The sequence below is a fragment of the Lissotriton vulgaris genome, chromosome 1_1 (assembly GCF_964263255.1).
Source record: "Lissotriton vulgaris chromosome 1_1, aLisVul1.2, whole genome shotgun sequence".
NCBI lineage: Eukaryota > Metazoa > Chordata > Amphibia > Caudata > Salamandridae > Lissotriton > Lissotriton vulgaris.
In genome coordinates, this window is record NC_141685.1 from 710,130,242 (window position 1) to 710,152,108 (window position 21,867).

The following is a 21,867-nucleotide window of genomic DNA, read 5'->3' on the forward strand; positions in this document are numbered from 1 at the left end:
GGCTGTGAGCACTTCCCTTACGATTTAGTAGACGTTTTTCCCAATTCTTTGGCAAGTTAGGGACTTCCCTGTATTCCTACAGTTCACTACTCCTTGACCCCGATTGGATCTAAAAGGAGACCTCCTAGCTTTTTGAGAAGGGCTGGCAACTTCACCTCCTTCCTAGCCTATCTTCCCAAGGCCGCACGTATTGGGAAAGCACAAACTCCTGCTCTCTTCTAACTGTTGAATGGCCCACTTCCTTTCCCTGGGACTGCATCACCGAGTTGAACTTATAGCATGCCTGGTATCTGGCTCTGGTCCCAGGAGTCAGTGATAATTCTCCTACCATTTGCCCCACTCCACGAAGTGCCACCATTCTGCCCTTAAGGGTGTCATCTCCTTCTTCGCCCGAGGGTAAAGCATATAGAATTTCACCAACTAAAAACGATACAACATGCCCCTGCCAACTTTGTTGTGTGGGAATGACAACTAGACCAGTAAAATCACCAATCAGCGAGCACCGCAGCATGATTCGGAAAATTCTGGAGGGTCTGGATAGGGCGAATACTCTTGTTCCCACAACTAAGTTGAAGCATGACACAGACCACCTTGCTATTTCACTGGGGTACAGTTCAGAAATCTAAAAATGGTGGACAGTATGAGGATTTTTGGAGGCGCTAAAGAGAGTAGGTGCTCTCTGCTGGAGCCTTCTCTTTGAACATCATCTCAAGGTCATTCATTCTTTCTGCCCCACAGGGGAATCGTAAAAGGCGCTGTTTTGGACTTGTGGCCAAATTCTAATTCTCTTGACTCTATCTGGAATCCAGACGCATGGGACAGCATTATAAGTTACACCTTTACATACTGGAGAAAGGTATAGCTAAATTTACTCCAACTGGCCTTATAGGGGTGGAAGAATCATAATATCAAACCCAAAAGTAATAATGAGGTAATTGGCAACCTTGCCAAAATGACATTGCAGAATTAACCTGTAATCTTTTGCGCTGAATGGGATGTTATAAATGTGCCTTGAGAGTGCTTGACCAATATGTTTGACAATTGTATTGTACTATACACCGTCTAGACCCATTTTTCTGAACATTTCATTTTCGGGTAGCCCGCCCCCCAACTCCCCCCCCCCCACCCACTGGAGAGGACTCGTCTTAATTTACTTGCTGTACTTCCCTTGCTTTGAACAATGCTTGGTGCAGGCCGAGATTTGCCACTGCTCACAGCTCAGAATGTCTAAGGCGCCTTTTTGTATTAATCTACCGGCCGTAAAATTGCCTGACAGCAAGCTTCATTAGGAGCTGGTTTCGGCTGGAACGAGCTTCAGTGTAGTGTCGGTCAAGATGATTGCCCCCTTTTCAGAAAACTTGGAGCTTTTGCCCTTGGCTTCAAAATATGACTAAGCATCCAGTGCCATGTTTCTTGAAAGACGCAAAGCCGTGCAAACTTAAACCCAATTCAGGTCACTTTTTTCACGCTACACAAACTTCCGCTACCTGGTCGGAGTCTGACCTTCCTAGCGCTTCCCACAATCACCTCCCATACAGATACAACATTTTCCCTGCACACCTTCCATTTCGCTGGCAGTTTTGTAAAAATCGCTGAATTTTTACAAAAGTGCCGATTTCGCGGGCACTTTTGTAAAAATCCACAAAATCGCGAAATCCTGGAGGGTCTGTCTAATTAGTCCGGGCCAGGAAAGGGTCAGAGATTTACTCAAACCAAGGGCAGGATCAGTGTGCAGGGTGGGAATGGTAAGGGAACACCTTCAGAATTGGAGAATAGGCGGAGGGGCTTTTCAATGGAGAAAAAAAGCTAACAAGTGCAACTGCATTGTTGTTTTCCTGTGTGTAAATGTACACCAGGTACTTGTAATCCCCCGGAAAGGCCTTCACGTGTAAGTAACTATAAATTCACAAGCAAGGAGTCGTTTTGGATGCCTCGGACTTTTACAGCTTCTCAGGTAATCTATTTCGAAACTTTTCTGAAGTACAAAAAATTAAGAAACTTTCATTAGGAAATTCAGGAACACATTTTAGATTTTTGGGCGAATGGGGCTTGTGTCTCAATTGCTCAAATATTGTTAGACAATAATTAATTATTGCATTTTCTTCCTGTAAATGTCAGTCAATACCTAAAAAGATTGAGGTCTACCTTTCTCGAACAGATTTTCCACAAATGAAACACATCCATTTTCGCTTTCCTCCATGAGTGCATTCTAAATGACGCTTCAGATTTCCGGTGTCATTAAACTGGCGACCGCAAATATCACATGGAAAAGGTCCTAAAACAGAAGTGCAATGAGAAAAAAACTGTTATGAAAGTAAACTGTCTTTTTCAAAAACTTTATTTCTGTATATTTATTTGAAAAGTTTTATATAGCGCTGGCTAGACTTGACGGTATTAGAGCGCTTTACATGAGGAAGAGCATAGTTTCAGAACATAGATACAAAGTTATATCAATTGCTGGAGCATAGTTACATGTGTTACAAAAGCATAGCATAAACATAGGAGGGAGGCAGTAGGAATTACAACTGAGAGACGAAGAAAAACAGTGTCCAACGTCTGGCTGGGTAGGTGACGGCCGAGGGGTGAATCAGAGCCAAACTCCTCTATAGCTGCATAGGACCGTTCCACTGGTCATGGCCAAAAGTTGCTCGGGCACCGGAAAAGGTTCTAGATTCTGCCTTGGGGGGCATCATCAAAAAGTTCCATCATGAGCGCCGGACACGGTGTGCGGAGCTGAGCTCTGAGCGGTAGTAGGTTCATTCCCAATCCTCTGCTGTGTGTGACTCCCTTGTCCCTGTGGTCTCTCTTAGAGTGGTCACTGAAACGCCAGAGCACAGATTCTGGATCCCTCCCCAACAAGGGGAGCTTTGGCGAAGGACCCAATCATACTCTATGCCTGTAGCATCTGTTCCCCTGTGAGATACCTTACTCAAAGCGTGGATTGGCAATCAGGTCCATTTGTCTTCATTTTCTCCATTTGTCTTTAGATTGGGTGTATTTAGGACAGACTTTTATTGTGTCTTCTTGTATGTCTTGATGAGGGACTGGAGTCATTTGTTGGCAAGGAAAATGTTTACATAAATATTTTAACACAGAACATATATTGGTAGTTCTTCTGTTTTCTGAACCTGAAAGAAGGATTCCACGGATTTTGTATAGCGTAATTTCTCTAATAAAATGCAGTCCTGGTACTTTCACAAACAACAACCTTTGCCCATTACTTGTGTCACAAGTGCAATGGGAAAAGCTTGTGTGCGGCAGTCACAGCCATCCCGCAATGGCTTCTCTTTGGTTAAGGTACGGTATGCATAAGTGCCGTCATCCACTCATCCAACACGCACTTTGCTTATTACATATTCCTTACCGAGCTTTCATTACCTTGCTATTATCATGCCTAGGTTCCTTGCCTGAAACCTTGATACCACTATCTCATATTTTCAGGTTATATAATCGCACTTCTGTCTGACTGCTAAGCACTGCTTGCCCCTTACGAAAATAAGACAAAAATTCAAATCTCGCCTTGCTCTTTCTCTTTCAAGACATCCCAAGACACCATTGCGGCATAAATGTATATTCACAAATGTTTTGGTGCACGTAAGTGCAACTATCTACAAAAATAAGGCATCTGCAATAGCAAATTTCCAAAAACGATTCTAAGAACTAGGATACGATACATTTTAGAATTTTAAAAAGCACTTACAGTGACAGGAAGTCTGCCAATGTGACACACATTGAGCAGTTGCAGTTTTAAGTTTAGAATTGAAAAGTGGGAGGGTAGGGTGGGGCCATGAAGAATGCATGCAAGACTTTGAAAGATTTCCAGTAGTACTCCTTGGAAAGTTTGAAAGTCCTCAACAGTCAGAAATCGATTCCAAACGTAGGTGTAATCATACAATAGTAGATTTCACCTTTCTAAAAGAAAACCTTAGAGATCAAGCCCTACAAATCTGATCAAATTGGACAAAATCGTAATTCCGCTTTATATAAATTTTTACAACCTTTATGTCCTTATCAACTCTTACTTACCATATGGCCACTGAATACTGCCGTTCAAACTGCTCTTCCCCCTCTGGACATGTTTAATCCTTCTGACACTTGCTATTTGAAGTTTCCAGATTCCCATTTCCCTCCTGCGTTAAATAATTCACTAGCCCCCTTTGTTTCACTAATATAATATGTATTGTCCATCTATCAAGGTTCCAGTCCCCTCCACTACCAGGTTTTTTTGGGATATTAACAAATCGTGTATATTTATTGTTTAGCTTAACTTGTGACCCCATGTACTCAAATGCATACACAACCAAACATTCTTAGGAAGAATGACTAATATTATCAGTCACAATTATCACTTAATATTTAGCTCAACGTTTTAGTGAAACAGCACCATGCGTTTTATCAAATCAAAATATCCATGTAAGAACTGAAAATGGCACTCAAAGTTTCAATTATTTCCTTGTACAATCTGGCATACCAAGGTGTAATTTTTCTTGATGTTTCAGTCTTGCAAAGCGCGATCGGAAGTACTCTTCACAGTAGGTGCACTTGAATGGTTTATCTTGAGAATGAAGAATCATATGTTCATTCAAGTGGGGTCTCCTCGTAAAAGATTTGTTACAAATCTAAAACGAAAAACAAAAGGTCAAAACTACCAAGAACAAGAAACTATTGTGAAGTAGAAACAAACAATGGTTAAACATGAACACTTGATACCTCATGTTTTTTGTCATCCGGTACAAATACAGCTTTTATTGAGACTATTTAGGTTTCACACATTTCCCTTCTAAGTCTTTACTTTTTATGGCCTGGCTTCACAACACAGCTGTCCCCAGAAAATTAAGTGAACATCACCGGAGAGGGGCTTTGGCCTCGCTCACATGTTGGGAGCCAGGCATGCATGTTTTGATTGAGTAGAAGGTGTGTGCTTCCATAAGAAGTGATTGCCCTCCATGCAGCGGTGATCATTTGTTTTATTCATCCAGCTGCCTAAGCTTGAACTTTCAGGGGCACATGCATAGCATTAGAATGCTATTAAACGGTCTTAGATCATTTATAGTGTTTCCTTGGTAGCAGCACAGATGGGAGGAGGGCAGTCATTAACCTACTTGGGCTGTTAGGTCTGACCTGAGAATGAAACTCTCACCTGACCTTTTAACCTACACTAATTTTATTCTACAGTTCTCTGTTTCCACACAAATACATACATTGTCCCATGCTATTTACTTATAATACATTACATTACCATACAATATTCCTTTACAGTCAGACAACTGGCATTGCCTGTGTTTACTTTATACTAGAGATTCTATGTTTTGTGATGAAAAGTATTGTTGTATTGTAAAAACTGTGACCATTGGAGTGAACGTTTCATTGGATTAACATGCTATTGAACTAAAATGGCAGGCAGTTATCTGTAGTGTACACGGATAAAATACCCACAATCATCCTGAACACTGTTCATTTAGATTTTGACAGCTAGATCAAGGCCCTCCAACAATTATTTAAATTGTTTCAGAGTACTGAGTATACATTAACTCGGGTTAGATGTTAAAAGTCATAAAAAATGATGCATAATTACATTGGAAAATAAATGTCTTGCCTTTCTAATTCCTCAATCAAGTAAACGTGATCTACATAACACAGCAGGAGATAGTATTTTACTTTTGTATCCGATTCTATCACATGCCAACCAAAAAGCCCAGTGAGTTAAGTAATCATTGGTGGCATTTGCAATTCTCTGAAGTGCAAGCTCAACTTTTCGTCTTTAGGAGGTTAAAACACTGAGTACTATTAAATTAGTTAATATTTACACCCGTTATTTGGCTACTGTTATTACTTGAATAAGTAGTAATGTTGGGTGTGAAATTTTAGAGTATTTGTACCATTAAAAACTAGGGGTGGGTGGAACTTGCGGAGTTTCACTCTGTGAAATTCTGCGCAGTTACATTAAACCTAAGCAAGATTCCGCAGAGTTCCGCAAGGGGGTAGAATTTGGCATGTCGCAATACTCTCACTGATATTTAGCACCAGGGGCTTGTTCCGTGCTGTAAAATCAGAACAAACGGCACCAAACAGTGCATCCAGAGGGTGCAGCTTCTTTCTGCTGTTCGAGTAGATTTTCTACTCAAGCAGCAGCTTTGTCAGCGTGAACGTTTCTGACCTGCTGCGCAAGCCCGCGTTGAGAAAATCTCGCCGGGAGGCATTCTAGTGCCTGAAAATCACACTAGAGGATGAAAATGCTCGCTCACCAACTGAGCCTTGGCAAGTCACATGTGAGAAAAAACTCCACCGCAAGGCAGTTGGCAGAGTTTTGCCAGAACTCCGCGTCAGGTGGCTGAGTGCACTATTTTCAATGGTTATGTGAGAAGTAAACACAGGAAAGAGGAGACATTAGTTGCTAACAAGCAAGTGACATATTTCAATCACCAGCTTTAATTATCTTACATTTGCTTTTTTACAAGTATGTTGTGACAGTGGAAATTACTATAACTGGACTATTCTGGTGATATGACATCACTGACCTTTCCTGCCGGTATAATCTGAAATCTTAGTAACTGATAACCTGTTCTGTTAATTTCAATATATAAATCACAGTTCATAATGCTGAATCTGTTACTTTCACTAGCATAATGGTGGTACTTTCCTACACTTCCAGGAACAATTAGATTTCCACCCTCTTCTACTAACATGGTATGTTGCAGTTTAAACATGGATTATGGATAGTCAGCATGCATTGGCACTACAAGGCGCACAATAAAAGTCATTACTTGGAGTAGGACACTAGCTATTTATATGATATACCAAAATAAGGTGTATCGTACAAAGAGTCCAGGGGTTCCCTTATGAGTGGACAGGGGCTTGCTCTAGCATTCCCAACGTGCTCTTCTAGGGGCTAGTGTGGCGAAGCAGCATTAGGCCTATCAGGGAACAGTGTTTTACATCTGCAAATAGATACAATAGATAATAAATGAGGCACACAACTAAATAAGGAGGTCCACGCAATTTATTAAAAAAATATATCTTTATATATGTTTAGGCACCAGAATCAATACTATCAGGTAAGTACGTTTTGGAAGAGAAATACTTTTTCAGAAGCTCCAATGTTATCCTATGAGAGGAAAAACAAGGACGGCGTTCAGGTACATTAAAATTATGTACGAGACCAATCTCCTGGACTTAAGGTGAGTATGGGGCAAGATCCAAAGCAGCACCAGAGGTCACTTTCAGTGGCACTAGGGTGGTTACGTGCAGAGTTGCAATACAGCATCAGGTGCCCAATGCTAGTCTATGGGATGGTTTCCATGAAAGGAGGCTGCAGGTTTTGTCTGGGAGGCCAGTTAGGCTGAACCACGACAAGGGCTCAAGATTTGTGATGCTAGGCGACGTGGGGACACGGGTGGTCCTCTTCTGTGTGGGGTGGGGTGGCTGGGTGCAGAGGGTCTTTGTGGCATCCGATTTCTTCGTCCCAGAGCACATGTGGTTGAGGGGGCCTGCAAACAGAGGCTGCAGGCGACGTTGGGGACTCAAGTGCAGTGATGCGTGGCTGCGGATTTTGGCAGTTCCGGAGTGCTTGCAGTTCTTCTCGGGTGCCTGCCGGATACAGGGAAGCAGCTCCGCTACTCCACGGGAGTTCTGAGTCTTCACTGAAGGCAGGCCATCCTCCCAGGCTTTGGAGGAATGACAGCTGCAGGACGAGAATTCTTTGGTGCAGTTTTTATGGGGAACAGCAGACAAGCTGGCACAACTGGTGCCAAGTCAGTTGCTCTTCTTGAGTCTTCTGCTTTTAAGGCCCTTTAGAGTCCTTCTTCTTTATAAATAGTTAGGATCTGCTTTTCTGGTGCCAGGGGCTCCCCTGAATACTGAATTTATGGGTGTTTGTTGAGTGTAGGGTAGTAGCCAATGGGCTATTTACCCCGGGGGTCACTACGTCCCCTATATGACCACTTCCTCTAGGAAGTAGGCATAACCCTAGCCCAGAGTTCTTAAGTTTGCCATCACCAAAATGCCTAACTCTGAAAAGTCGCCTCCACTTCAGGTAGCCCACCTTCGGGATGGGACTGCCCTGAGGGCGGACACACCTAACAGACTAGCTAATATTCCTGCCGCTCCAGGTGCTAAAGGGTCTGGACAAAGGGGATTGGCTTCCTCTTCTGTGAGAAAAGCCAGATTTGCATACCAAAGGCAGTGGGCTCTTTAAAGCTCCCCTGCCTTTGAATGCTAATCAGCAGGGCATCCTGTGGGTGGTGGTGTAAGCACCTTCTGCCCGAGCAAGCTTGATTTCTGGCCTCCTGAGAGTAAAGGCACTCACCCTAGGAGGGTCAGAAACTTAGGCTCGCAAAAACCAGTCAGACAGCACACCAGTAGCTGGTTGGTTTTCAAGGGGCACCCCTTAGTTGCCCTCTGTGTGCATGTATCAATATATTCAACACTGTCACCAGGTTGGGTTTATTAATATGAGATGTTTCATACCAAATATCCCTATTTTCAGTGAAGCCATCATGTAACTGGGGAACTCGTTTTCACCAATATACAGAACATGTACTCAAAAGGGCTTCCCTGTTCACTTGTACTGGCAGAAATAGAACTGACCTGCACAGGGGTCTATCTGCTTGTGCAGGTAGGCCCCTCACATATAGTATACTGCGCCCTTCCTTGGGGAGGTAAGGCCTGCTGTAGGGTTGACGTACCTATACTGTATTGAGTGTCTGTGGGCATGGCGCACAGGGATATGTGCCACGTCATGCTTTCCCTTTAGTCTGCACCAAGACACACAACCTGCAGTGGCAGTCTGTACGTGTTCGGTGAGGGGTTCTTTAGAATGGCACAATTTGTGCTGCAGCCCTTAAGGACCGTCTTTAGCCACCTTGCCCTAGATACTAGGGGTTACTTTTACTAGGGACTTACAGGAGTACCAAAAGTATTGCCAATTGGGGGAAACAATTGTACAGTTTTGGAAAATAGATCTGGTACTGGGGACCTAGAGCACTTCCAGTCAAAATCACATCAAATACTAGGCAAAAAGTGGGGGTGACCATGTCAAAAAGGGCACTTTCCTACACTTAGGTTGCCATTGGTAAGTTATTGCTACCTCTTTGGGCTCCATGTAACACACACTGTGCAGAGGGGAATTTTTGCTGATATTTAATGGTATGCAAGGTCTTCCCATCTTTACTAAAGTAGTATATATCCTGCACATTTCAGGGTGTCGTAGCCTATTCATGTCAATTGGTCTAAAGAGAATGGACAGCTGTGAATTACATCTTGACACAAGGGTTACTATGTTTCCAAAACACCTGCTATCCTCTTGATTTCAGCCTTCCATTTAACCCATCCAAACGTCAGTGAAATAACTCATCTTTATCTAGAACTTAAATTTTATAATCTAGGACGACCCCATTACACATGCACTGCAAACGAACTTGTTCATGAAATCCACAAGTGGGATTGAACTTTATTTCTGGCACAATCAGTCCCTTCCTTGGTGCACTTTTGCTCTCTATCCACTAGCCCGCCTCTCTCAGAGATAGGGGATTTACTCCATCAAATCTGATATCCATCTGTTAAATGGAGTGTTATGTGTTGTTAATCGTTACTTTAAATTTGGTGAAGAACAACATAGGAGATTTGATACACTTTGCTTGAAAATGTCCAGGGCTGGATTTGCCTTCCTTGAAACACACTTCATATTGTCTGGTCAGCCTTGTGATGAGTTCCTTGTCTGTATATTTGTAGAAAGTTGCCATAAATGGCCATGGATCAGCACTTTTAGCACTCTGGGTCAATTGAGCAACATGCATGCTCATATACTAACAGCTCTGGCAACAGGTTTTCAAAAACATCTTTCAGTTAGCTATTGTCTGTTGCTTTGTAAAGGACTAAAGTATATAAATGTTCCTAACCAATCTACTTATCAGATCATCAGCTTTAGCTGTAAGCCCTTGATGGTTTCTTGTCATGTCACAGTGCATTGGATACAATTGTAGCACTATGTCACTACATATAATTTTTTCACAGTCAGTGGTATGCAAATGTGTAGACACATTTCATGCTGTCAACAAAGGCCACCATGATTTATTTGGACCATCAACCTATTATGGTTGAATCAAATGCCATTGAATATGTCACAGTACCTTTTTTCGCTGTTACTGATCCCCCTTATTATTTGACATGCAATTTTCTCCAATGGTATTACACAAATGGAGGACTGAAAACCTCGGCTGGTTAGACTTGCTTGTGGCGGTCTAGTCTACCTATCTTTAAAGTATGTATTCAGCCAGATATTGTCCACAGCATCTGGTGTGATATGATCTGATCTCCTCTGGTGTCAGACAGGTCCCTCTGTTTTGTATCAAAGCCTTTCAGATTTCTCATAAGGGACCATCTGTGTATACCAGTGCTCACAAACTTGGTGGGTATACAGACGTAGAGATGACACTATCTACCAACTTCTGAAAATCTGGACAAGAGTTGAGGATAGAATAAGGCTAAGATAGCAGCTCACCCTGTGACTCACTACGAAGATCTTACAGGTGTGGAACATTCTACATTTAAGGTATGATAGACTAGTCCCCTCCACAAGCATTTAAACAAACTTATGACAAACAACATAGAAAAAGGTCACAAAGGTTTATGTCATTACAAATTCCTTTTAGCCTCCAGCAGAATTTTTGCAAAATGAGTAAAGAATGGGAAAAAGTGACACTGTTGTCACAGATTATCTAGTGTATCTGGTGACAATGGTGCTCAACTGTTAATGACATCTGGTTTGGATCCACTTTCACCTTGAATGAATTTTCAAGAGTCATGGACTCAATGGACCAACCAAACTCTCTTAAAATAAAAAACTACTGATGGGCATCTTGACTGTCGCAGAATGAATTCCACATTGCTAATGCCTTGCCATCTTTAAAAAAAATTGGGAGCTTTCACGGACATAGACTTGTCATTTCCTCAACTGACAGACAATGCCTTCGAATACTGTCACTACCAACTAACAATACTGCACATCCCTGCTCTCAGAAACACACAGAAGACAAGTGGGTTGTGAAACATCAAACCCATTCCCAGTAAAATGGGTAACAAGGCTGGGGTGCCCCACTTTCACCTCTCATTTTCATCCTGTCCAAGGGCTGTAAGCGAAGTGGCTCTCTATGGACGCACAGGAACAGGGCTCCGAGTGAGGAACGGGTGTCACTGATAGGGTGGTCCTTCATGCGGACAATATTTTGATTTTCTTGATGTATCCGGGAACGTTGGACACAGGCAGGGTTCAGATGTTTCGTCTCTTCGGCGATACATCTTGCCTCTCCATAAACATGACCAGAGCTTTAATCTTTCCAGCCAACACATGCCCCCAAGACCTAGGGTGGGCTAGTAAACTGCAGGTGGTCACACAAGCATTCAAATATCTAGGGGTGTATATTACATTAGACACCAAGTTGGTTTCGGAAAGTAATATTCAACGAGTACTGGACAAACTAATAGCAGACATTAATGTCCCGTCCATGCTCTTACTGTTCCTCATCGTACGATCTGCCATTTTCAAAATGTTGTCATTCCTACAATTCTTGTACTAGCTACAGAATTACTCCTATACAATGACACGTTCCTTCTGTGACAAGATACACTTTTCTTCCTACTAATAGTATTATCCAAATGTTCTCCATCTACATATGAAAGTGGGATAGCAGAGGCAGACATTGAATCTTATCAAGGGCTTCCCACCTGCTGATTGTTAACGAATGGTTGTATGACACCCAGGGGGACCCTTTAGATGCGTCTGGCAAATAGATACCCGAGGTACTCCCATACTTCATCTGTGGTAGAGTGATCCTCACACTCACCGGTGAACAAAGTGGTTATTTAAATCTGGAAAGACAGTGAGGTCTATAGGATGGGATCAGTGGTCCACCACCTTGGAGGACGTGATGGATGGTCCAACACTTCAACCCTATCAAGATTTGCAGATGGAATACGAAGTACACCTCAGCCAGTTCTACCATTACCTACAACTAGGGAAACAAAAGCACCAACTATAATAGGGCTGGAAGAACCTTCCAGACTTTAACCCTCTAGATGTGAAGTTGCTCATGGCGACTGGGGGACCACAAGGTGAAACAAGTCTATCGCTCTTTGATAAATAATAAGAAAGACTCCTTTGATTTGCTCTGCTCAGCTTGGGGATGAGACATGGGAACCCTGACAAATGAGAAATGGGCAGAGGCTAAGGCATCCCCGCAATATTCTGCAATTGCTGCAAAGTTCCACCTTTTCTAGTTTAAATATGTACATAGTGGAATGGAGAAAAGGTCTTGATATTTGCATGTGTATGGAAAACCCAATTTATGAGGCCAGGAGCTGCAGTAAAAAATGTGAAAACCTGGGTAGGATCGGCAGAATATTGAGGTATAAATAAGGTATAAATAATGATCTTGTAACTTTCCCAAATCCAATGTAAAACGATTAAGCACAAGAGTATACCTCCCAGAGGTGATCCAGATGCCAGGACTGTGCAGGCGCCTAAAGGGAGTTGAGGTTCATTGAGCAGCGGCAGTGAGCGCGGAGCAGTGCGCTTTAATACTGTATGTTTAATTCCCTTTATCAAGTACATAGTCATTCATTTTTTTAACTCAATAAAATGTGACCTCCCACCTCAAATATTCTAAGAGGCTGTATCTGGGACATGCCTACACAGCAAACAGCCTGGTAAAGCCTATTCCAAATAAAACTGCACACTTACCAACAGAAGTTGATCCCATCTAGTATACAACACCTCCATTAGAAAATGGAGTGTGGTACCCTGTTCAAGAATCTAATTCTTCTCGAAAAGCCTTCCGGGGAAAACACACATTTCAAACTGTGTGCTTCATACATCACAACCGCATGCTCAACTTGCACTCCACTGCTAATATTCCACTGAAGATCTACAAACATTGAAATCTGAGTAGGAGCATGATCATTCTCCTCTGATTGATAACATGCTTAGTAGCACTACCTTCTGAGAGAGATGAACTTGAAAGAAAACCATTTTGTATCCAAAAGGCAACATATTAAATAACTGATGCGTATGTATTTCAGTTCATCAAGAAGAAACCCTTACTGGTGGTTGCAACTCTTGAAAATAAACAAAGCAAACAAATCACATGACTTAAACTAACACATTAACATCCTATTTGTCCTGTTTCAGGTTATTGTTTTGAAGGGAGTGAACAACAAGGGAAGTAAAGCAATTCAGACAGACGGTTATCTGACCATTCGCTGCAGCCATTTAGAGGTGTCATGTAGAGAAGACATGGAGCTGAGAAAGAGTGAATCTACTGAAAACCTTTGCATATCTGTATGGCACATCTAAGCTCGCATATGACCCGTTTTGCAAGCGGATTCTACTGCTTTCGACATGATAGGACTTTACCTCATTACTTTTTTTTTTTTTTAAATGTTCATTTTTTATTTTATTGTATTAATTATCCAGCATACACATACAGTATAATGACACATTAGAATTCAAGATAGCACCTTACAATACAGTAGGTTATGTGTGTTTCGTCACATTCTGTTAAACTAATTCATGGCCTTTCCCAGACACATGTAAGTGTATTGATTATCTGGGGCATCCTCTACCTTTTCCACCTGTGAAGTATTTTCCAATGTCTGCAAGTACCGTACCAGTGGGCCCCATATGTCTTTCGGTCTCAAGGTCACAGGTAGCTCCTCTGCGTACGTTTCAATTGCACCTTACAGTACACCTGTCTTTAATCCAGCTGTCTGTGCATGGGGTTCTCTTACTACCCAGTGCATTACTAGGCGTTGTTTGACTAGTAATAGGTCCACCGCAGTTAGTTTACGATTTGTCGGTCTCTGAGTTGTTAATAAGCCCAGGAGGCACACCTGTGGAGTGTTAGAGACAGGCTCAAGCAGCACACTGCCTAGTGTGAATGTCACTCCTGACCTATAATTTCTAACAGGAGGACATGCCCAGCTAACATGCAGAAAATCCGGTTCATATTCCAACATCGGTTACAGTCAGCGTTCCTTCACAATCCATATCTGTGTAATTGCTCTGGTGTATAATACATTTGTTGCAGAAATTTAATCCAAATAACATGAAGGGTACACTTTGGCGGGAGTAGCTTGGTAAGTCTGCAGCAATATCCCCAGTCGACCTCTGTTAGTGGTGTATTCAATGTTTTATTCCATCTCTCTAGCGTTCGCTCTATACATCTGTATTTGTCCTGTTGTGCTGCACAGTAAAGTTTAGTAATTAAGCGTTTTCGTGTGGGTGCAGTTAGGAGGGTCTGTAGTATCTGCAATGTCGGCGGCTCTTGTGGGAAGGATACTTATAGAGCCTTAATGTGTGTTTCTCAACCGCATGTAGGTAAAGAGGTGTAATGGACTCTGTGCAGTACCAACACAAGTTTCCGCCGCTTCGAGGAACGTATTCTCCCTCTCCATGTCCCCCATGGTGTGTAAGCCCATCACTTCCTCTAGCATGTACTGTGTCTTTTGTTCTTGTGTAACAGTTATATTCGGATGATGCAATAGTGGTAGTGCATAGGCATGTAGTGGCACTTTATGTGCTTGCTGCGCTTGATTATGCCATGCCTGTATCGTGCACTGCATTGGGCTTATATCCGCACTTGGGATTCCTGTCAGTCTCTGTGAAATTAAGGCTGTGAGTGGGACCAGGAGAGCTCCGTCCGATTCTATGGCCATGTGTGGGAAATATATTCATGCGAATGTTGCCAGTAGTGAACAAAATACTCTTGTTCGCATTGGTAGTAAAGGTACATATGCAGCGCTCCGAATAAATACAAAAACTTGGGCAATATGATAATTTTTTTGTATCGCGATTCTGTCCGCGAATGACAGCGTCAATCAGATTCAACGGGCTACTTGGTCTTCAAGTTTCAACAATGCTCTGCCATAGTTCTTGTGTATCAACCAGATGCCTAAGAATTTGACCTGGTCTGTACTCCAAATTATGGGGAATTCGATGGTGCAGCTCTTTGTGCAGGGAGTTAACGGTATAATCACCGATTTTGCCCAGGTGATACTCAGGACTGAAAATCTTTCCTATTTAATGTATTCGCTCAGTAACATTTCTAGATTATTTGCAGGTTTGTGTATATACAGAACCATGTCATCTGCATACATTGAAATACTAAGAGGTCTTAATCTGAACGTTCGGGTGCCGTCGTCGTATTTTACAGGCCAACGGTTTCAGCGTTAAAGCGGACAGAAGTGGTGACAGAGGGCAACCTTGCTGAATTTCCCTGTAGATAGCAAGCAGTACCATTGTGTAAAAGTTTACCCTGAGTCTCGCCACTCGCTCAGCGTATAGTATTGGTATCCAGCGGAGGAATGACTGGGGTAGTCCCATTCTACGCAAAATTGCAAACATATCACGACTCCATCAAGTCGAACGCTTTTGTTGCGTCTCATAGAATGGCCGCTGCCGGTAGATCTGGGTCAAGCTTCAGTGCAAACAATGTACGTAAGTTGAGCGGGTGGGTACGTATCCTGACTGATTAGGCAGCACTAAGTGCTGCATTAGGGAGTGCATCCTAGTCTGCAGTATCTTTGCCAATATTTTGGCATCAATGTTTATAAGTGATAGAGATCTGTATAATTCTCAGTGCTCTGGACTTTTATCCGGTTTGAGTATAGTGATTAGCAGTGCCACTCGGAGCGTCGGGGGAAGAAGGCCATGTTCATACTCTTCCTGGTATATTTCAAGTTAGAGTGGCACTAACAGGTCCCCATACTCCTTATAAAATTCTCCAGTGTATCCGTCTGTGCCCAGGGCCTTACCTTTTGGGAGGGATTGTATTACGTCCTTGACCTCGTCCTCCGTGATGGGCTGCATAAAGTATTCCTCTGCCCATCTGAGAAACAGGCCGAAGTAATATCTTGCAGATAGTCCGCAATCTCCACCGCTGTGGCTTGTATGTGTGTAGAATATAATTGCGCATAGTAATCAATATAGACTTTGAGTATGGCTGGCATGCCATGTTTGTCTGTTATTCGCACTATTTGCGTGGGCCCTCTTACATTTTGCAACTTATACGCCAATGCGCATCTAGGCCTACCACCCGTCCATATGTGCGTGCTATGTGTCAGTGTGTGAGAAAGCGAAGTTCCCGCTCAGCCAGCTCCTGATATTCTGACATCTTTCCACGTATTGTGGCTAGTAATGCTGCATCTAGAGTCTGTATGAGCTTTTCCTCTAATGCTTGAATTTCTTGTTCAAGTATGCGTAACTGTTGAATGTTGCCTAGGACCCAGGCCTGCTTGCTAATGCACACCCCTCGGAGAGTAGCTTTGAAGGCCTCCCACAGTGTTCTCGCACTTGTCACTGAGCCTTTATATGTTAAAAAAAATCAACAATAGCCTGTCTCACTTTTGCTTTAAATATTTAGTCTAACAGTGCGTCTGATAGAAAGCGCCACATAAACTGTCTAGGTGTATGGGTAGGCAGTAAGAGCTATAATCGAACCGGTGCATGGTCCGAGAGAGTCTCCTGCACATGGTCTTTCGATTTTGTCCAGGTGCTCACTTCCTTGGTCCCCAGCCAGTAGTCAATTCTAGATCAGGAGTTATGTGTGAGACGAGCAAGTACTTTCTCGCTTATCCGGTTGCCTCAACCTCCACAGGCCTATCAACCCTTGCTCACTCATGCCTTCCCGTAGCACTTTAGCAGCATGTTTATTGTGTCTGTCAGTCTGTGTGCCCCTGTCTAAAGTGGGGTTGTTCCACTAGCTGTTGTTCATTCAATTTGGCTGGCTGCCTTCCCACCAGATAGCACGCTCACTTACTTTAACAGTTTTCAGCATTACACATCGCGTTTACTAGGGTGTGCACAGGTAAACACCTTCTTTATCTTATAGTTCGCCACACAGTCCAACCCGTGGCACCCCGACACTTGTACACATTTAAAGATGTCGCTTGACAGTATTTCTAATCTCACTGATAATCGGGCAGATACTATAACATATACTGAGACACAATTTCAAAAGATTTATTCTCTCATCGATGATGCACCTTCATTCAATGCCCAAGGTAGCTCAATCACACAACAATTAAAGCAGCTGGAATTCATTACACGGAGAGCACTGAGTCAGCGTTTGCATGCCTCAACATTGATACAGTACCACAAGGCACAAAGGATTCCTCGAGGATTACGTCTACCAATCAAACCACTATTGTACAAATTTCAGTACAACAAAAGGTTTATGGAAAAATGGCAAGCAGTGTTAAACAAATGTTCACTGGATTTAATTCTTCTTCATATAGAAGAACTTTCAAAAACGATTAAAGAACTGGAAGAAGAGATACATATCATCAAATCTGATTTATCGAGTCGTTGTGACATTGAATTTTGGAAAACAACTCTAGAGGACCTCAACACAAAACTGGACACATATGGGAAAGATATTCAGGAAAGAAAATTCCGTAAATTCCGTAGGGATACCATTGATTATAAACTGAATGAAGTTTACACCTGGGCAGAGGTATATGCCAAACCTCGTCCCTATCAGAAGCCAACAACATCTTCCCAAGAGTCAGTATATCAGACACTGACTTAGATCCTTCCAGACGTCCAGTAGTGGTTAAACACGAGCCAACAACATGAGGTACAAACAAGCATTTGCAATGCATTAGGTAAGTGTGAGCTATTGGTATTGTAAATGACAAATTTTTTAAATATGTGTTGGCTTTGCAAATATATAAATTAATAGCATTGTTATTCACAAAGCCAATAGCTTACACTTTCCTAATGCGAGTCCTACTGGCTATGGCAATGCTTGTTGGTAGCAAGCAAGAACAGTGCTTTAGTAAGCCACCTATCTAATTTAAGGGGGCAGTCTATCAGTCTGTTTGTTAATGATGGTCAGAAAATTAATAATTAGTACAATTTGTAATGGGTCTGTTCAGATGGTGCGCTATTATAATACGACCACTTTATAAGAAAGGCGGTGTAAAGTTTGTGTTGTGTAAAAAAAAAAAAAGATTTAAACGAGAGACTTTACGTCATTGGGGAATTTTTTAGGTAAGGAATTTGAAAGTATATGTTTATCAGGTAGGGTGATTTTTTTAAGAGGCTAGAGAGAAAGGACTGTCTGGGAGCTCAGCCTCGTGGCCTTAAAGCAGCTCAGCATACTTTGTAAAATTTTCAGTCGGCAGCCTGCTTGCTTCCCATTGTTTTGGATTTAGACGCCTGCATTAAATAGTGTTGTCAGAGAGGCGCTTTCCAGCTGCACGGCCCTCTTTCCTTGTTTTATACCTTGGAATGAGGGGCCGCTGGATGAGTCTGCCGCAGCTCTCAGCAGTAGGTGCACTTGCACACCGAGCTTCCTGTCCATCTTTCCAGGTTTCTCCTCCCTTACTGGCAATGTACGTGGGAGGCTCAGAAGCATCAAAACATGGGCTGTAATATGAAACAAACCTGAATGAATGAATGAATGAATGAAAATATTTGTAGAGCGCAGGATGGCCAAAACGGCTTCCTGGCGCTGAGAGCTCTAAGGAACAGAACAGACAGGGCCAGGAGGTTTAGCGGGGGTAGGCCAGGGCAAACAGAAAAGTTTTGAGTGCTTTACGGAAGTGTGAGAAGATAGGGATAGAGCGCATGGAGAGAGGAAGGGAGTTCCAGAACCGGGGTGCAAGAACAGAGAATCTAGTTCCACCAGTGCGAGTTTTGGGGAAACGGGTAACAGTGAGGAGGGCAGAGGAAGATGAACGGAGAGTGCGGGCAGGGGTGTGAAAGGAAATCAGAGAATTGATAAAAGCCGGTGCAGAGTGATCAAGGGCCCGATAAACAAGGCAACCTAGTTTGAACAAAGATCTCTGCAGGATGGGTAACCAGTGGAGGGATTTGAGGACAGGAGTGATGTGATGGGTTTTGGGCAAATGAAAGATGAGACGGGCAGCCTGATTTTGGATTGCTTGAAGGCGGCGGGTTTCGTAAGCAGGAATGCCTGCGAACAAGCTATTACCATAATCAAGGCGGGAAGTGATGAGGGCAGAAATTTTGATTTTAAGGGAGTCAAGAGAAAAGAAGCGGGAGATTTTTCGGATCATCCGAAGGGAGAGGAAGCAGGAGGACACCACGGCACTGACCTGGCCGTGCATGGACAGGTCCTGACTGACCTTAATGCCCAATGTTTTAACGGAGGGAACTGGGGTGGGAGGGGGGCCAAGAATAGGGGGCCAGAAGGCAGAGGACCAAGGGCTGGATGAGCCGCCAGTCAGAACAAGCTCAGTCTTATCTGGATTGAGCTTGAGGTGATTGGCGCTCATCCACCCAGAAATAAAGACCATGGTGGAGTGAAAGAAAGATAAGGAGTGAGAAGAAGAAGAAAGATCAAAGACGAGCTGGAGGTCATCTGCGTAGTTATACACAGAGACCCCCAGCTCAAGGAGAGAAGAAATAAGTGGATGAATGTAAAGATTGAAAAGAAGAGGAGAAAGGGAGGAACCTTGGGGAACCCCACAGGGCACCGGGAGGGGGAGAGCGGAGAAGCCGGGGAGGTGGACAGCTTGAGAACGTCCTGTCAAAAAGGACGTGATCCAGGAAAGGGCGGGACCTCGTATGCCCGCTGCGCTGACACGGTCCAAAAGAATGTTATGGTCGACCGTGTCAAACGCAGCGGACAGGTCGAGGAGAACCAAAGCTTGGGGAGAGTTGGTGTCAGCCTTGGCTTTGAGCTCGTCAAGAACGACTAGCACCACAGTTTCGGTCGAATGACTCGAGCGGAAACCTGCTTGATGAGAAGCAAGGAGTTGGTTCTGTTCGACATAAGTAGAGAGACAGGAGGTGACGTAGGATTCCAGAATTTTGGCAAGATAGGGAAGAAGAGAGATGGGCCTAAAGTTAGAAGGGAGAGAAGAATCAAGACCGGGTTTTTTAAGAATGGGGGAAACAATAGCAGATTTAAATGAAGAAGGGACCAGTCCGGTAGAAAGAGAAGCATTGAGAAGGGAAAGGGGGGTAGCAGGGCAGGAAGAGAAGAGAGTTTTAAGAATGCGGGCAGGGGCACAATCAGTGGGAGAGCCAGACTTGATTTTTGTGAGCAGAGCTAAGAAAGAGTCCAAGGAGAGGGGCGGGAAAGAGGAAAAGAAAGATTTAGACACAGAGGGGACAGAATGAAGTGGAGTAAAAGGAGTGACAGAAATGTTGGATTTAATTTTAACGATCTTCTCGATGAAGAAGTCGTTTAAAGAAGAGCAGAGGGCCTGGGAAGGAGTAAAGTGAGGACAAGCACGATCAGAGGTGGCCAAATTGTTGACCAAGGAGAAGATTTCTTTAGATTTGTTGGCCGAAAGGATTACTTGTTCGGAGAAATACTTGGTCTTTGTCGCCAGAATGGCCTTCTTGTACTCTTTAAGAAGAGATTTGTGTTTGGCCTTGAGGTCGGGGCAGTAGCTACGGCGCCAAAGGCGCTCAGAGCGTCTAAGTTCCAATTTGAGGGTCTTGAGCTCAGAGTTAAACCAACGGTGAGCTTCATGAGGGCGAATGGACTTAACTAACTTGAGAGGGGCTACTAAATCGCAAGCGGAAGATAGCCAATTGCCAACTGCAGCGGCCTGTGAGTCAAGGGAGATGCCATTAAGGTCGGGAGGGGAAGAAGCAAGGGAATGAGAGAGGGAAAGCAAGTCAGCGCGGTTCCAGCTACGTGAGAAAACATTCTTGGGACGAGGGGGTTTGTGAGGGGAACCAATGTTGATAGTGAAGGAGATGAGAGAATGGTCGGACCAGGTACAAGGGAGGATGCTGGGGGGGGAAACTATGTCCTGGGAAGACCAGACTTGGTCCAGAATGTGTCCAAGATTGTGAGTAGAAACCAGTACATGGGACTTAAGGTTGAGACATAAGAGAGTGGCCGTGAAGTCCTTGGACGCTAAGTCCTCCCTGGGGTCGCCAGGCCAGTAATTAAAGTCACCTAGCAGGAGAACAGAAGAGTTGTTAACTACACGCGTAGCGAGGAGTTCCTGCAGGGAGGCCACAAACAGAGGCATGCTCAGGGGAGGGCGATAGACAAGGACGACAGTGAGAGGCGCGGAAAGATTAGAGGAGCGGGCGACCAGAAAGTCCACCCCAGCTATAGATGGTTGGGGGAGAAGCTGAAATTGAAGAGTGGATCGAGCAATCATGGCAACACCCCCCCCGGTCTTGCCTTCGGGGCGGTCAGCCCGGAGGGCATAATAAGAATCGGGGAGGATGGCTAGAATGTCGGGGAGAGAAGCCTCAGAGAACCAGGTTTACGTTAAAAACAGAATATTCGGGGAGTCTGTGGTTAGAAGGTTGAATAGTTCAAGTTGGTGCTTGCCTGCCGAGCGAGTGTTGAGGAGGTATGCAGAAGCAGTGTGAGGTGGTGATGAGGATCTAATGGGAGGATGTCCGGTGTCCTGAGAAGGCAAGGGAAGTGTGGAGCGTGGAGACATGACACAGTCTGAATGGGGGACATAGATATCTAATGCAACAAGGTGCTGCATGAGGGTATGGGGAAGAGGCACATCAGCAGTGCAGGCGAGGAGTTGTGCAGGTGTGTATGCCAATGAAGAGGCAAGGGGTGTGGCCGCTGGTCCCGGCCCGTCGCGGACGGGCGCAGACGGGCCTAACTTAGGCGCAACTTCGGCGCGCCTTCGTCGCGCCCGCTGCGCGGCCGGGTTAGGAGTGCCATAAGTAGGGGACCGGTAGTAGCAGGGGCGTGGCAGGGGGTGGAGGGACAGAGGAGCTGCCCCGCCAACCAGAGAGCAGCCCAAGGTGGTAGCCACGCCCGTCCCCGCCCTCGTGACCTGCCCGTCAGAGGGGGAGGGAACGCTCAGCGTGGGGCGCTCTGGCGGCGGCAGACAAGGGAATCCCAAGAA

The 21,867-nt window shown here is 44.1% G+C and overlaps 1 protein-coding gene across 3 annotated transcripts in view; it reads right to left on the minus strand.

The window, feature by feature from the left end:
• ZBTB41 (zinc finger and BTB domain containing 41) overlaps positions 1-21,867 on the minus strand; it is a 323,994-nt gene that overhangs the window by 182,441 nt on the left and 119,686 nt on the right. For all 3 annotated transcript variants that reach the window (XR_015308354.1, XM_086954800.1, XM_086954792.1), the window contains exons 5-6: positions 4,472-4,619; positions 2,146-2,275 (exon numbers count right to left, since the gene is read on the minus strand). Coding sequence is in view for 2 of the 3 variants with exons in the window: in XM_086954800.1 (XP_086810926.1) it covers positions 2,146-2,275; positions 4,472-4,619 (278 nt within the window). In the remaining variant the exon portion in view is untranslated. The remainder of the gene's footprint in view (positions 1-2,145; positions 2,276-4,471; positions 4,620-21,867) is intronic.